Source organism: Panthera uncia (assembly GCF_023721935.1).
Source record: "Panthera uncia isolate 11264 chromosome C1 unlocalized genomic scaffold, Puncia_PCG_1.0 HiC_scaffold_4, whole genome shotgun sequence".
In the NCBI taxonomy this organism is placed as follows: domain Eukaryota; kingdom Metazoa; phylum Chordata; class Mammalia; order Carnivora; family Felidae; genus Panthera; species Panthera uncia.
Genome location: NW_026057585.1, coordinates 42,496,173 through 42,509,953, shown reverse-complemented (window position 1 = coordinate 42,509,953; position 13,781 = coordinate 42,496,173). Strand labels below are relative to the sequence as shown.

Below are 13,781 nucleotides of genomic sequence, written 5' to 3'. Positions count from 1 at the left end.
GAACTACACCATCAACTCTCCTGGATCTCTAGTTGGCTGACGGTAGATCTGAGAATTTGTCAGCCTCCATAATCACATGAGCCAATTCTTTATAATAAATCTTTTTATATGTGTATATATAATCTACAAATTATATGTACATACATACATATATATACATATATATGTGTGTGTGTATATATATATATATATATATATATATATAATCTTTATGCAGTATTGATATACACACTTACATAGTAGAAGATACATGTATTTCCTGTTGGTTCTGTTTCCTGAGAGAACAGTAATTATAGTATCCATTTCTGAGATATGTAACAGCTGAAAATAATGCTTTTACTAATATTTTGAATACCTGTCTTAGTTTGGGCTGCTATAGACAACAGAAATTTATTTTTCACAGTTCTGGAAAGTAGAATGTTGAGATCCGGGTTCTGTATGGTAGGGAGAACCTTTTTTCCAGGTTGTAGACTGTCAAGTTCTTATTGTATCCTTGCATGGTAGAGAGGGCAAAAGAGCTCTCTGGAGTGACTTTTATTTAAATTTTTTTTTTTTAACGTTTATTTATTTTTTGGGGACAGAGAGAGACAGAGCATGAACGGGGGAGGGGCAGAGACAGAGGGAGACACAGAATCGGAAGCAGGCTCCAGGCTGTGAGCCATCAGCCCAGAGCCCAATGCAGGGCTCGAACTCACAGACCGCAAGATCGTGACCTGAGCTGAAGTCGGATGCTTAACCGACTGAGCCACCCAGGCGCCCCATCTGGGGTGACTTTTAAAACAGCACTGATCTTATTCATGAGGGCTCTACCCTCGCAACCTAATCACCTCCCAAAGGCTCCACCTCCTAACACCATCACACTGGAAGTTTTGATTTCAACATTTGAATTTGAGGGGGGACACAGACATTTAGTCCATAATAATATCCTTTACCAGTATAAATAACTTAGTAAAAATATAATTATTGCTGTTTACTTTTAAGGTGCTTAGAAGTAATTATTATTTTCTAAGTTACTTTAATAGGTTGGTTTGATAAATAAATTTTGAAGATAAATAAACAAACATGTTCCTTAGCTTCTAGTTTACTGGGTTTCTAAATATTTTCCTGTTGCTTTATAAATTAGGTTTGTTTTATGCCTCTTTCGATTTATTTAGTAGTTGAGTTTTTTCATTTTTCTGTCATAAACCTCTTGAAACCCCTTTTACATGGTTGATGCCATTTGCCAGCCAAATATTTTCTTTTTAATGTCTTAACATTTTATTTTTCCAGTAATCACATATTTATAGTTTTCCATGGGTAATATCTTAACATCATATCTCTAGTTTAGTAATTCAGGGCTGAAAACCATGTGCTGGTTGTAAGTCACTTGAACCATCTGCCTCAGTATCACTTAAATACTTCTGGCAAATAGAGTTTCCTGGGATTCCACATTACACCTACTGATTGAGAATTTGGGGGAGACAAGTACCAAGAATTTGCATCTTTATTTATTTATTTATTTTTTAACGTTTATTTATTTTTGAGACAGAGAGAGACAGAGCATGAACGGTGGAGGGCCAGAGAGAGAGGGAGACACAGAATCGGAAGCAGGCTCCAGGCTCTGAGCCATCAACCCAGAGCCCGACGCGGGGCTCAAACTCACGGACCGCAAGATCGTGACCTGAGCTGAAGTCGGACGCTTAACCGACTGAGCCACCCAGGCGCCCCGAGAATTTGCATCTTTAATAAGCTCCCCAAGGGGTTACTAAAGTTTGAGAATCATTGTCTTAAGCATTATTCTCAATCTTTTCTTTCCTTCCTATAAGTACCTAACTCAAACACAGTACAAATCTAAAAATGCAAAACCTTTGTAATTTTGAATACCTAAGACAAACCATTGATTCCACTTTCCAAAAAATAGTTATATGGAGGGAAGCTACTTTTAAAGTAAAGTTTTTTTCAAAGTTGAGAGAAATGGTATGATTTTGTTTGTAGATTACTTTTCTAATAAAGGATTACTTCACTTAACAGCTTTATTTCTGATAAACTTTGTCTTTTCAATATCTTCAGATATTTTTTTAGGATCTTATTTTTAGATTTGTTGTCTTTCCTGTATTGTAACATTCACATAATGTGTAAACATAATAAACATGTTTCTTTCATTGAATATAAATTTGCAAAACATTTTGAAATGAATTGACCATTATTAGTTTCATCTCTGCATCAATTTTTTTTTCTAGTTCATTTTGAAAATACTGATATTTGTTGTTACATATTCTAGGCATTTACACTATTTGCTACACATTTCCTGGAACTATGTCATATAGAGGTCCTGTATCCTAATGTGGAAAACATGCATTTTGAAGTTCAGCATGTAAAGAACACCTCAAGAAATAAAGAAGCAATCTTGTATACCTACAAACTGTCTAGGGGACTTACAGAAGAAAAAAATTATGGTATTGCATATAGAAAGTATATCTATATAATATCTATTTATTGAAACACTACATATTCTCATAATTCTCCCCTTTACTTAGCTGTCAATGTAAGCAACTTTTCCTGTCATTCTTTTGAACACTTACATTCTCTAAGACTATATTTTCTATGTCAAGCTCACATTATATATATATCAAGCTTATATTTAAACTTGTATTAATCAGTACCTATGTAGAATTACAACACATGAAAGCCTCATTTTTCTATTCTTAGAAAAATGTAATGTAGCCTATATTTGCAAGTTATAAATGAATTGAAGATTGTGTATTTCTTACACACTTTTTCAGTAACATCTGTTTTCTTCAGATGCAGGGAACTTGATAATTAAATCTAAAGTCTTAAAAGAGAATGTATTATTACCAAACCATATGATATTTATAAACTTGATTAGATATTTTCTATCTAAAACATTATGTGACATTCGTAAAATCTCATGGATTCAGAAAATTTTCAATTGACCTATACATATAAAGTTTCTAAAATTATTTTGTTTTGTTTTTTATCTTATCTTATCTTATTTTATTTTATTTATTTTATTTTATTTTATTTTATTTTATTTTATTTTATTTTATTTTTTGAGAGAGAAAGTGCATGCATGTGATTGGGGGACAGGCAGAGAGATTGGGAAAGAGAATCTTAAGCAGCATGAGCACCCAACAGGAGCCCAATATGGGCTCATTCTCACAACTTTGAGATCATGATCTGACACAAAATCAGGAGTCTGATGCTTAACCGACAAAGCCATCCAGGCATCTCCCTAAAATTATTTTAGCTATGAATGTGATCCTTGTGAGGGGGGGGGTGGTAAAAGGCATCTTTGTTTTGCTATTTGAAATGGGAAGTCACCTGCATAACTTAGTTTATATCAGATATTTTTACAGGCCTTAATTTCATCTATTAAAATGGAGATAATTATATATATAGGGCCTATGAAGATTAAAGGAATTATCAAATATGAACTGCTTAACATAATGCCCAGGAATTAGTAACTTCTCAGTAAATGTGTTAGTGTTGTTTCTATTGCCTCTTAAGTAGTATATTCAGTAAACTATTAGCACACAGTAAAAGGTTTATGTGGCACTTATACAATAAAATTAAGCTCAGGGAACAGGAGAATACTAGATTGTACTTTGAATTTACATGAAGACTAGTCATCTACAGTTATATCTTCTGAGAAATCTCTCTCTCTCTTAATGCTAAAAAGATGAACATTCAGCTGTAAGGTTATCTCTGTGACTAGGATTATCTCTTATCCCCTGCAAAGCTCTATCCTTTGATCTTCTATTAACCAACTGCATTTGTGGTTGGAATTCCAATGTTATTATTCAGTTTTTTAATTATCCCTTTTGTTTTCCCTATCATGTTTTCCTGGGTATCTCAGAAGTATGTTGAAAAACAAGTGAACCTCTACTTTGTCATATTTCCCAGACAACTAATTATATCCTAAAATTGGGAAATTGTCATTCAGAACTTTGGAAAACTCAGTTTTGAGAATTGTTAAGTAGTTCAGAAATGCCTACAGAATGGAAGGTTAAAGCTGTGAAGAAAAGATTATTACTGCTCAAAGTAAACATAATACCCACAGTAACAATATTGAAATCCCATTGTACGTAATTTTAGGATTAAAAGCTGCAGAGGTGTCATCACTCCCACCATCAATTGTCTTGGATGCCAAAGAAATCACAACTCAAATTACCGGACAAATTTTGGTAAGAAACTTTTTAGCAATAAGAATTGGTTTTCAAATATTTAATAATTAATAACTAAAAAATTTAAAAAGTCTAATCCTAAGTAAGTTGAACCCTTTTTATTTCCCACAACTTTTTTGGTTTGGTCTATTTCAACCTTTCCCAGCAAACCAATTAATAAGATAGTAGACAAAAATTAAACAGGTCGGTCCCTATTATACTTATTGCTACACTAACTTTATGATGAGAAAATAAATCTGTATAAAATAAGTGTTAAAAATAAAAATCACTATGCACCACACTTTCATATCTTCTTAAATAGTTTTTAATACTCTTTTATCTTTTAACCATATAAGCTGTATAACTCATCATGAAGCAGTTAGGTCTTTCTAATATAAGATATATGATAAAGGTGTTTTTTTTCACATTTTTACAGCTGAAGTTCGCAGAGGTTTTTCTAGGAAGCAATAGATTCAACACTGAACTTATATCTATTATTTCAAAATTTGGAAATCTTTTTTTTTTTTTAAGTCAAGTTGCTATATGCTTTAAGAATGCATTGTGTTCCATAAACTAAAAGCTAGGTACATTATGAAATTTTCTTCAGTAGTAACAGTTTCCTTTGTCTTTTGTTCTTTCTTAACCTTTCAATTTTTATTGCATTCCTTCAGTCTCTTGAGCTCCTAGACTGTCTTTATGACCTTACTTGCCTAATCCCTCATTTGAATCCCTTCAGCAATTTTGACAGTGTTGTACTTCTGAAGACCTCTCATTACCTAGTTCCTCAGACTTCATCTTGCCAAATTCCAATTATGACAGGTCTTCTCCTGTTGCCTTATAGGCTTTGGCTTTCCTAATAATAATGCTCTAAATATATTCAAGACAAGCTAATTTTATCTACTGTAAATTCAGATATTCTACCTTTAGTTCAATATTGTACTGGATAGTTTTTACCCCTTTCTTTTATTGATCCCTGTAGAGTTTCTTTACCTTAACTCTTTGAAAACATTTCTACTCTTCCTAAACCCTCAATATCCTCATTGTGTACAGAAAATTTACCTGTGCTTTTTTTTTTAAGTTTATTTATTTATTTTGAGAGAGAGAGCATGCAGGGGAGGGGCAGAGAGAGAGGGAGAGAGAGAATCCCAAGTAGGCTTACTGTTGGCAAGCTTTGCCAACAGTACGGAGCCAGATGCGGGGCTTGAACCCACGAACTGTGAGATCATGACCTGAGCCAAAATCAAGAGTCAGATACTTAACCAACTGAGCCACCCAGACATCCCGCCCCCCACTTTTTTTTTTTTTAAGTTTATTTCACCTCCTATGCTTTTTGAGAGCCTTCAGGTTATCTTGATGAGACCTTGAACTTTTTCTCCTTAAAAACTCTGTTTTGGAATTTGTTTTTTACCTAGTTCTCTTCCTTTCTATCTTAGAGGAAGAGATTACCTTTCAACTTATTTGAAGTTAACTTTTCTACCTTCTTTCCATCTCCAATAATATAACTTCATCAGTTTCCTTTCTTCTTTTTTTTTAAGATTTTATTTTTTACATAATATCTACACCCAATATGGGGCTCCAACTCACAACCCCAAGATCAAGACTTGCATGCTATACTGACTGAACCCGTCAGGTGCCCCATTTAAAACAATTATTTTACTTTTTTAAAGTAATCTCTACATCCAATGTGGGGCTCGAGTGTACAACCCTGAGATTAAGAGTTATATGCTCTACCAACTGAGCCAGCCAGGCACCCCTTGTTTCTTTTGTTTTCTTTGTATCCTTAGTGTTTGTTCACTGGCTTTTCTTTTTTCTTATGAATATGCTTAGGTTTTTTCCTAAGAAATATTTCTTTTTTACCTTACTTCTCACATGATATTTCTCTTCTTTGTACTGCCAACTTCTTAAGAGTAATAGCTACGTGCTTCTTCCATTTTCCACTTGCAAACTGGATCTTGTCATCATTCCACTGAAACTTTCTTTTAAATACCAACTGATGATAAACTCTTCCGACCTTTTTTTCACTTCTCATCTTCCCTGGTATTTCTGTGGTATTTTACACTATCCTTCTTTCTCTTTTCATAATTCTTCCCTGTCTTAGCCACTGGGGAACTGTCATCTCTTGGATATCTTCATTCTCCTACCTCTGGTTATCCCTTCTTTCCTTCCTATACCAGTGCTTTAAAAAAAAAAAAATTCAATGTTTATTTATTTTTGAAAAAGAGACAGAGTGTGAGTGGGAGAAGGGCAGAGACAGAGGGAGACACAAAATCCAAAGCAGTCTCCAGATTCTGAGCTGTCAGCACAGAGCCGGATGCAGGGCTCTAACCCAGGAACTGTGAGATCATGACCTGGGCCGAAGTCAGACGCTTAACCGACTGAGCCACCCAGGCGCCCCACCGGTGCTTTTATCATTCCACTTATTAAATGGAATTGTTCCTAAGATTTTGCCCTTCTTTCTTTGTTTAAAACTGTGTTCTTGGTGAGCTCATCTTTTCCTCAACTTCTGTTTTCACTTCTTTTTGACTTTGAATCTATATATTTTTTCTTCTTATTTCTTCTTGAAATCTCAATTTATGTTTCACTCTTTAATAGGACCATAATTAAATATATCATCTGAAAAATCTTCTCATCTCTTTACTTCCAAATCTCCCAGTGACCCATTAGGATCATCTATGAATCCTTAATCACCTCTCGGTAAGGACCGTGCAGTAGATTCTCTCTCTTTTCCAGTCTATCCTTCTTCTACCAGATTGACTCCTAAGCATAGCTTTTATCATGTTTCCCTGTTCAGAAGCTTTTGGTTGTTTCTTACCAAATAAAAGTCAAACTGCTTAGCCTAGTGTTAAAAGTCTTCTATGATTATTTCTCAAAATATATAGTCTTAGAATTACCTATGTCAGAGGGCACCTGGGTGGCTCAGTCAGTTAAGGGTCTGACTCTTGATTTCAGTTCAGATGATGATCTTCCGGTTGTGCGATCAAGCCTCCCCTTATTGGACTCCACACTGGGGATGAAGCCTGCTGAAGATTCTCTCTCCTTCTTCCTTGCATGTGTGCAAGCTCCCACTCTCTCAAATATATAAATAGATAGATAAATATCTTAAAAAAGAATTACCTTCATCAGAATCACCCACGGTGCTGGGAATCATCTTAGATTTTCAAGGATTTCCTGTGGCTTAGGAATTTACATTTTTAAGCAGTCTTCAAATGATTCTTCAACACACTAAAGTTTGTTAATTACTGCTTTATGATCTCCCTGTTTTTACTTCCCCAACCCTACATAACATTTCTCAGTTTAACTATAGCATACATTTCTGCCACATTGAGTTACTTGTCATTCCATCATTTTGACCTGACTGTGTATTGGGATTTTTAACGTGTCTGCTCTAGCTGTTTCCTCTATCCAGAATGCACTTCCTTCTACATTTTTCTATCAAGACTCTTTCCAAATATTCCATCCTATTTAAACTTTTCTTAACCTGAGCTGGAAATGAGTTCTCCTTCCTCTGAGAATTTTGTATCTCTTTCATGAGACTTATCTTAATTTCTTAAAGCAGTTGCTTATGAATATGTCTCTTTCACTATAATAATATGTCTCTTTCATTGAGCTTCTTGAGTTCCATTGTCATGTCAGGTAGACATTTTTTTATCCCCCATGACATTAACATGAGGTTTGGGACCTGGAATATAGAGGATAATAGATATTCAGTAACTGTTTGTTATTTAAATAGTAAACTGATAGTTGATCATTCAGTGTATCACATAGATGGGTGAATAATGATAATCTTATTCTACCTCATGGAGTTTTATTCTATTAGAGTGAACAAAGAAAAATACCTTGAATTCCTTGCTATTGAAAGGAATTTCACATCTTCCCTGAAAGGAAGTTCAGGGTTGTGAGCTGTACTCACAACCCTGAACTAGTTCTCAAAGACTGAATATCTAAAGGCTTTGTAAAGTACTAGAAGATTCCTGTTTTAAACATTGTTTCTTGAGTATTCTTAAGTATAGTTTAAGAATTAAGGCATAATTTCAAGCAGCTATTTATGGTGCTTATTTTCAACATGTAATTTACCCCTCAAGCAGTATTTTGTCTTAGGCTCTAGCAGTTTCCATATATGAAATCTCTTGAGGGACAGGCAATTTACTGATGACCCATTCTGTCCACCAGTTTATCTGCTGGGGAATTAAGATAGGAGATAGCAGAGTAGTACTCTTGGGTGACATTTAAAATGAATGCTGCATAGCAATGAGCAGTTATGTTGCGTGAGAAATTTGACCTATTTAGCAGAATTTTTTTCATACAGAAGTGATTTTCAAAAATAAGAATCTGTCATAAAGTAGTAAATACTCATGAAAAAGTTAATTTTTTCAAAACAATATTTCTTTATTTTTTCTGGTATATTTTTTACTAGTTGGATGGAATTGACTTATCCAAAGGAATTAGTTACCTTTGAGTTCTGTATTTCTATGAAGGAAAAGAGAAAATCGCCAGAATTTTAAAATAAAGTCATAGTAACCATATTTTAATTTTTATCTATATTTTTTCAAAAACAGCAAAACCAAAGAAGTACCCCTGAGATGGAAAGACAGAGAGCTGTGTACCATCTAGCCACTAGACTTGTTCAAACTGCTCGAAACTCTCAATTGGATCCAGACAGTTTACGAACATATTTAAGTAATCTCAAAAAGAAGTATGAAACAGATTTTCTCAGGGCTGAACAATTTTCAGGAAAGACTGAAGAATAATAACAATTCACATCATGTACTAATGAAACAATATATCTTAATATGAGGAAACTAGGATTCATTTTTCTCAAGAGCAAGAGAAAATATTTGCTAAATTTTATATTTTAATGGAAAATTACATTATATTAACCTTAGAATTATCATCTATGTATTCTGTGTAAGAAAATATTTGTTATAACTTAACATATTGGAACCATTTAAAGGACTGATTTTTATGTTAGAAGAACGTCAATGTGACATTTTTTTCTCATTTGTGAAAATTCATGTTGTTATGTCTTAACTGTATTTATACTTACAAGTTATGCTTTAAATGCTATTATAAATACCTTAGTTTTAAAAAAACACTTTTTTCAGTCTGGAAACTTGTGTGAGTTCTTTTATGCTCTCTTCTGAAGCAGTAAGACCCTATGGCTCAATAATTTCTTAATTAGTACCCCCCAAATTCCAACACTGGATGCTTCTGAAGTTTGTTAGGATAATATTGGGAATTTTAAAGTATTCTTTTTGACTGTTCTGAATAGGTCTAAAGGGTGAAAAGAAACAAACAGATATTTTGTAATGCAGAGAATGTTTTTGGAAGGAGTCACCATCACCCACCCTTTCAGTTTTCCAAATACCAGGCATTTGATTTTGTTGTCCAAGTTTTCATTTTTGGCCATCTTTTTTAAGTGAGTAACCAAAGCAGCATAAAGGTAATATTGGTTCATTTGCCTCAGGGAGCATTTTATAGAGTATAAAATTTATAGAATATAATTTTATAGAATAAAATTTTATAGAATGTAGAAATTTATAGCATTTTTCCAGAGCATGTGGCTTACACCACTACTTCAGAGTTTACCAGATCATTCTTGTTTCCTAAGTGGACAAAAGTAGACGGAAGACCAGCTGTTGTTCAGTAACTGTAAAGAGTAGGGCTGTTGTCTTTTCAAATACCTTATTTCTACAATTCCATCTCACTAGATGACTGACTTACATAATCCCATCCCAAAGGCCCAAAATAGGGAGATTATTCTTTTCTTAGACAATGAAGTATCTGGAATTCAGGGCATACATTCAATAAACTGCAGAATTCATAGTAATTTAGCCCCAAAAATATATTTACAGACTGGTTAGGGCCCTATTTTTTGTCAATGTGTGCATATTTTATACAATTTAATATTTTTGACTTTATTAAATTTTAAGCATTCTAAGTACATACTAGCAGCGAGATATTGAAAAAGTTATAATTTGGTTGGCATACATGCTTGTTTGAAATGTAATTGTAAACTAGTGTTAGTATTTAAATTTGATACATGTTAAACATCCCATTAGACTACTTATATTACCTATTGTCATGTTTTAGAGAGTACCACAATATTTTAATTTGACCATTAGCCATTGTTTTAATTCAGTCTTTGAAATGAATTCTATTTTATGCAGTCATTCATAAAAGCAGTTAGATAATTTAGGCTTGCAGCAAATATCTAAAAGTTCTTGAGGATGACAAGGGTGTGGCACATGGTCTGAGAAGAAAAGGGAAGTAATAATAAAAGGCAGAAAGGGAGCAGGCAGTAGGATAAAAAACAGGCAAGCAGAGACAAGTACAGAGTATAAAATATGCAGAATATCATTTCCTTAAATGTATTAATTTCCCTTTAGATTTAACCCCAATATTAGATTCCACCAGACTTTTAAGAAATTTTTCATGATTTAGATCTTTTGCTAAAGAAACTGTAGCCAACTGATTAATCCCTTTTATTTTATTTTAGGTTTAGAACACTGAAATAAAAATAGGTTTATATCTTCTTAAAATTAAATTACTTTTTCTTCAGTCATTTTGTGTGTAGCTGAAACATACAAAACAAATTAAATGAAGATATAATTATTATGTTATGGTACTACAGAATAGAAGTGAGTACTAGGGAGACCATCCATTCTTTAATTTTAAGGTCTATTTGCTTTTTTCTTCAGTAACTTTTCACTTTGCCTTTCTCTAAAATTATAGATCATTATCTCATAATCAAGCTTTTTAAGATAAATGTTCATAACGTAGCAAACTCCTTTAATTTCTGCCTCAAAGCCATTCTTTTAGTCTGTCCTACCTTTCTCCTCACATAAAGCAGTCTCTTTCAAGTCTAGGGTTAAAGGATGTAGAGTAGAAGGAAATGGCAGCTTATCCTCATGCCTGGGAGTCATGCATTTATTTTTAAATTTACATACAGTAAAGTTAACTCTTTTTTGTATAAAGTTATATGAATTTTAGCATATTTATGGCTTCATGAAATCACTACCATGATCAGTTTCTTCATCAAATACTGGACAATTCCTTCACCTTCACATCATTCCCTTAGTATTGTCCTTTTTTTGTCAGATCCTTCCCTGACCCCTGACTTTAACCCAGCAATCACTGGAAATTAAGCATTCCATCCCAGTAGTTTTGTTTCTTCCTTAATGTCCAACAAATGGAATCCTATAGGATGGAACTTTTTGAGACTGGCTACTTTTGCCCAGCATAATGCATTTTAGAATTTGTCCATGTTATTGTGCTCTTTTATTGCTGACTAGTATTTCATTATTTGTATGTGCCATAGTTTTACCTGTACACTCATTGAAGGACAGTTGGGTTTCCAGTTTTTGGCAATTATGAATTAACTGTTAAAAAACATTCATGCATAGATTCTTGTGTTAGTGTTGTTTTAATTTACATAGGTTAAATAGGAGTAGAATATGTGTTTAACTTCATAAGAGTTCCCCAAACTGATTTCTAAAGTGGCTGTTCCATTTTGCATTCCCATCAGCTAAGGATGAGAATGTCCCACATGTTCTGTAGCACTTGGTTTTATCAGTTTTTTTTTTTTTTAATTTTAGTCATTCTAATAGGTATGTAATTAGATAGATACCTGAGTATCTAGGTGAGTAATATAGGTGAGTAATTAGATTTTAAAGCTATTCTGATAATTCTTTAGCAAGCAAAAACTAGTCTGACCTTTTTAACCAAATTAAATCACTATTTTATATGCTAGTGTTAAAAAAATATTCAAATGTTAATAGTGTGTATGTAGTATGAACTTCCTTTGTGCATATTTATGAGCTTAAAATGTGCTCAATTATAATTAAATGTACTTTAGTTAAGTGTATAAATTCAATCCTGTAATGCATTTGTACCTCATAGGAATGAAAATGGAAGGAAAGGAAAAACAAATGATCTGGTTATATTGCTACTTTGCTATTTCCATTCTATTCTTTAGAAGTTTAAATTTTTTTTTTCAACGTTTTTTTATTTATTTTTGGGACAGAGAGAGACAGAGCATGAACGGGGGAGGGACAGAGAGAGAGGGAGACACAGAATCGGAAACAGGCTCCAGGCTCCGAGCCATCAGCCCAGAGCCTGACGCGGGGCTCGAACTCACGGACCGCGAGATCGTGACCTGGCTGAAGTCGGACGCTTAACCGACTGCGCCACCCAGGCGCCCCACTATTCTTTAGAAGTTTAAATCACACAGTTGGTTAGCTATAGGATCAGAATGAATACTCTTTTCCTATAAATTGTCAAAATTTTGATAGTCCCCAGATTGCAAGTAGACAGTGAAAACAGCTACTAAGTGCCATAATCTACTAGAATGGATCCTAAAATACACAGTGATGAGGTGGGAAACAGATTGTAATTGTCAACAACTATTAAGATATAACTGTGTATGGTAATAGATGGTAACTAGACTTACAGAATAACTCTGTCATATACCAGAAACTAATATAATGTTATATGTCAATTACACCTTGATTAAAAAGAAAAGAACTGTGAAGGGTCTGAGATTTTTACCTTACTTACAAAGTAGCAGTTTAGCTTATGACAATTTTGTGTTTGCTGTCAGAAGACAAAAGAGTTTTGGCTCAGAAACAAAAGACTTTATTGCTAATGGCACATGATGCGGCATGAGCTTCATGTTTGTGTTGGTTCCAGGTATCCCCATCTTCTAAGACATGAAGTGGTCTGGTTAGATATGTACACAGGGGATTTATACTATGGCTGAGAAACTCCAAGCTAGGAAAACTTATAATGAGCTTCTAGCAAACCTGCTCAACCTTTTTTTCCAGAGGAAGACATTACCTTTGTTATGCTAGACACTGAGCAAACCTGCCTCTGTTCAGAGAGAGACCCTGTCTCTATCTTCCAAGGGTGTTTATTATACACACATCCTTAAAAAGGTAGTCAAGTATAAGGCAGGTAATACCTCTGCTCATAAGACAGGCAGAAACATGAGAGACCCATGGAGAATTGTCTCCCAGTTTTCTTCTGTGTGTTGCAGCAGTTTGACCACATAGTTATACAGAGAAAAGTCTAGTATCCTCCACACTCAAAAATAAATAAGCTAAAAAATATTGCAGAATACATTTATTTTTTAAAGTTAAATTTCTTTGTAACCAAAGAACATACAGATTTAATTAATATTTTCGTTCTGACATCATATTGGATAAAAATTATTCTTTTCTTTGTACCAAATTCCACATAGTTTGGGGGTGGGTGAAATGGGTAAATGTAGTAAAAAGGTACAAATTTCCAAGTATAAAATAAATAAGTCCTGGGGATGTAATATATAGAATGGTGACTATGGTTAATAATTATTGCATATTTGAAAGTGGCTGAGAGTAGATCTTAAGTGTTCTCATCACAAGAAAAAAAATTGTAACTATATATCATGATGAATGTTAACTAGACTTATTATGGTGATCATTTTGCGATATATCCATATATTGAATCATGTTATATACCTGAAAGTAATCTAATGTTATATGTCAATTATATCTCAACTAAAAATATACTACTGGTATAGTATTTAGAAGTATCACATACCAAACACCAAAGCTCAATATTGTTATTTGAGTCTAGTTA

General features: G+C 33.6%; 1 protein-coding gene across 1 annotated transcript in view; it reads left to right on the top strand.

Annotated features, from left to right (window-relative positions):
* Positions 1–9,206, top strand: part of MSH4 (mutS homolog 4) — a 96,841-nt gene extending 87,635 nt beyond the window's left edge. Inside the window, exons 18-20 of the mRNA XM_049616994.1 lie at positions 2,261–2,435; positions 4,096–4,184; positions 8,720–9,206. Coding sequence (XP_049472951.1) covers positions 2,261–2,435; positions 4,096–4,184; positions 8,720–8,911 — 456 coding nt within the window. The 3' untranslated portion in view covers positions 8,912–9,206. The remainder of the gene's footprint in view (positions 1–2,260; positions 2,436–4,095; positions 4,185–8,719) is intronic.
* The last annotated feature ends 4,575 nt before the right edge of the window (positions 9,207–13,781 follow it).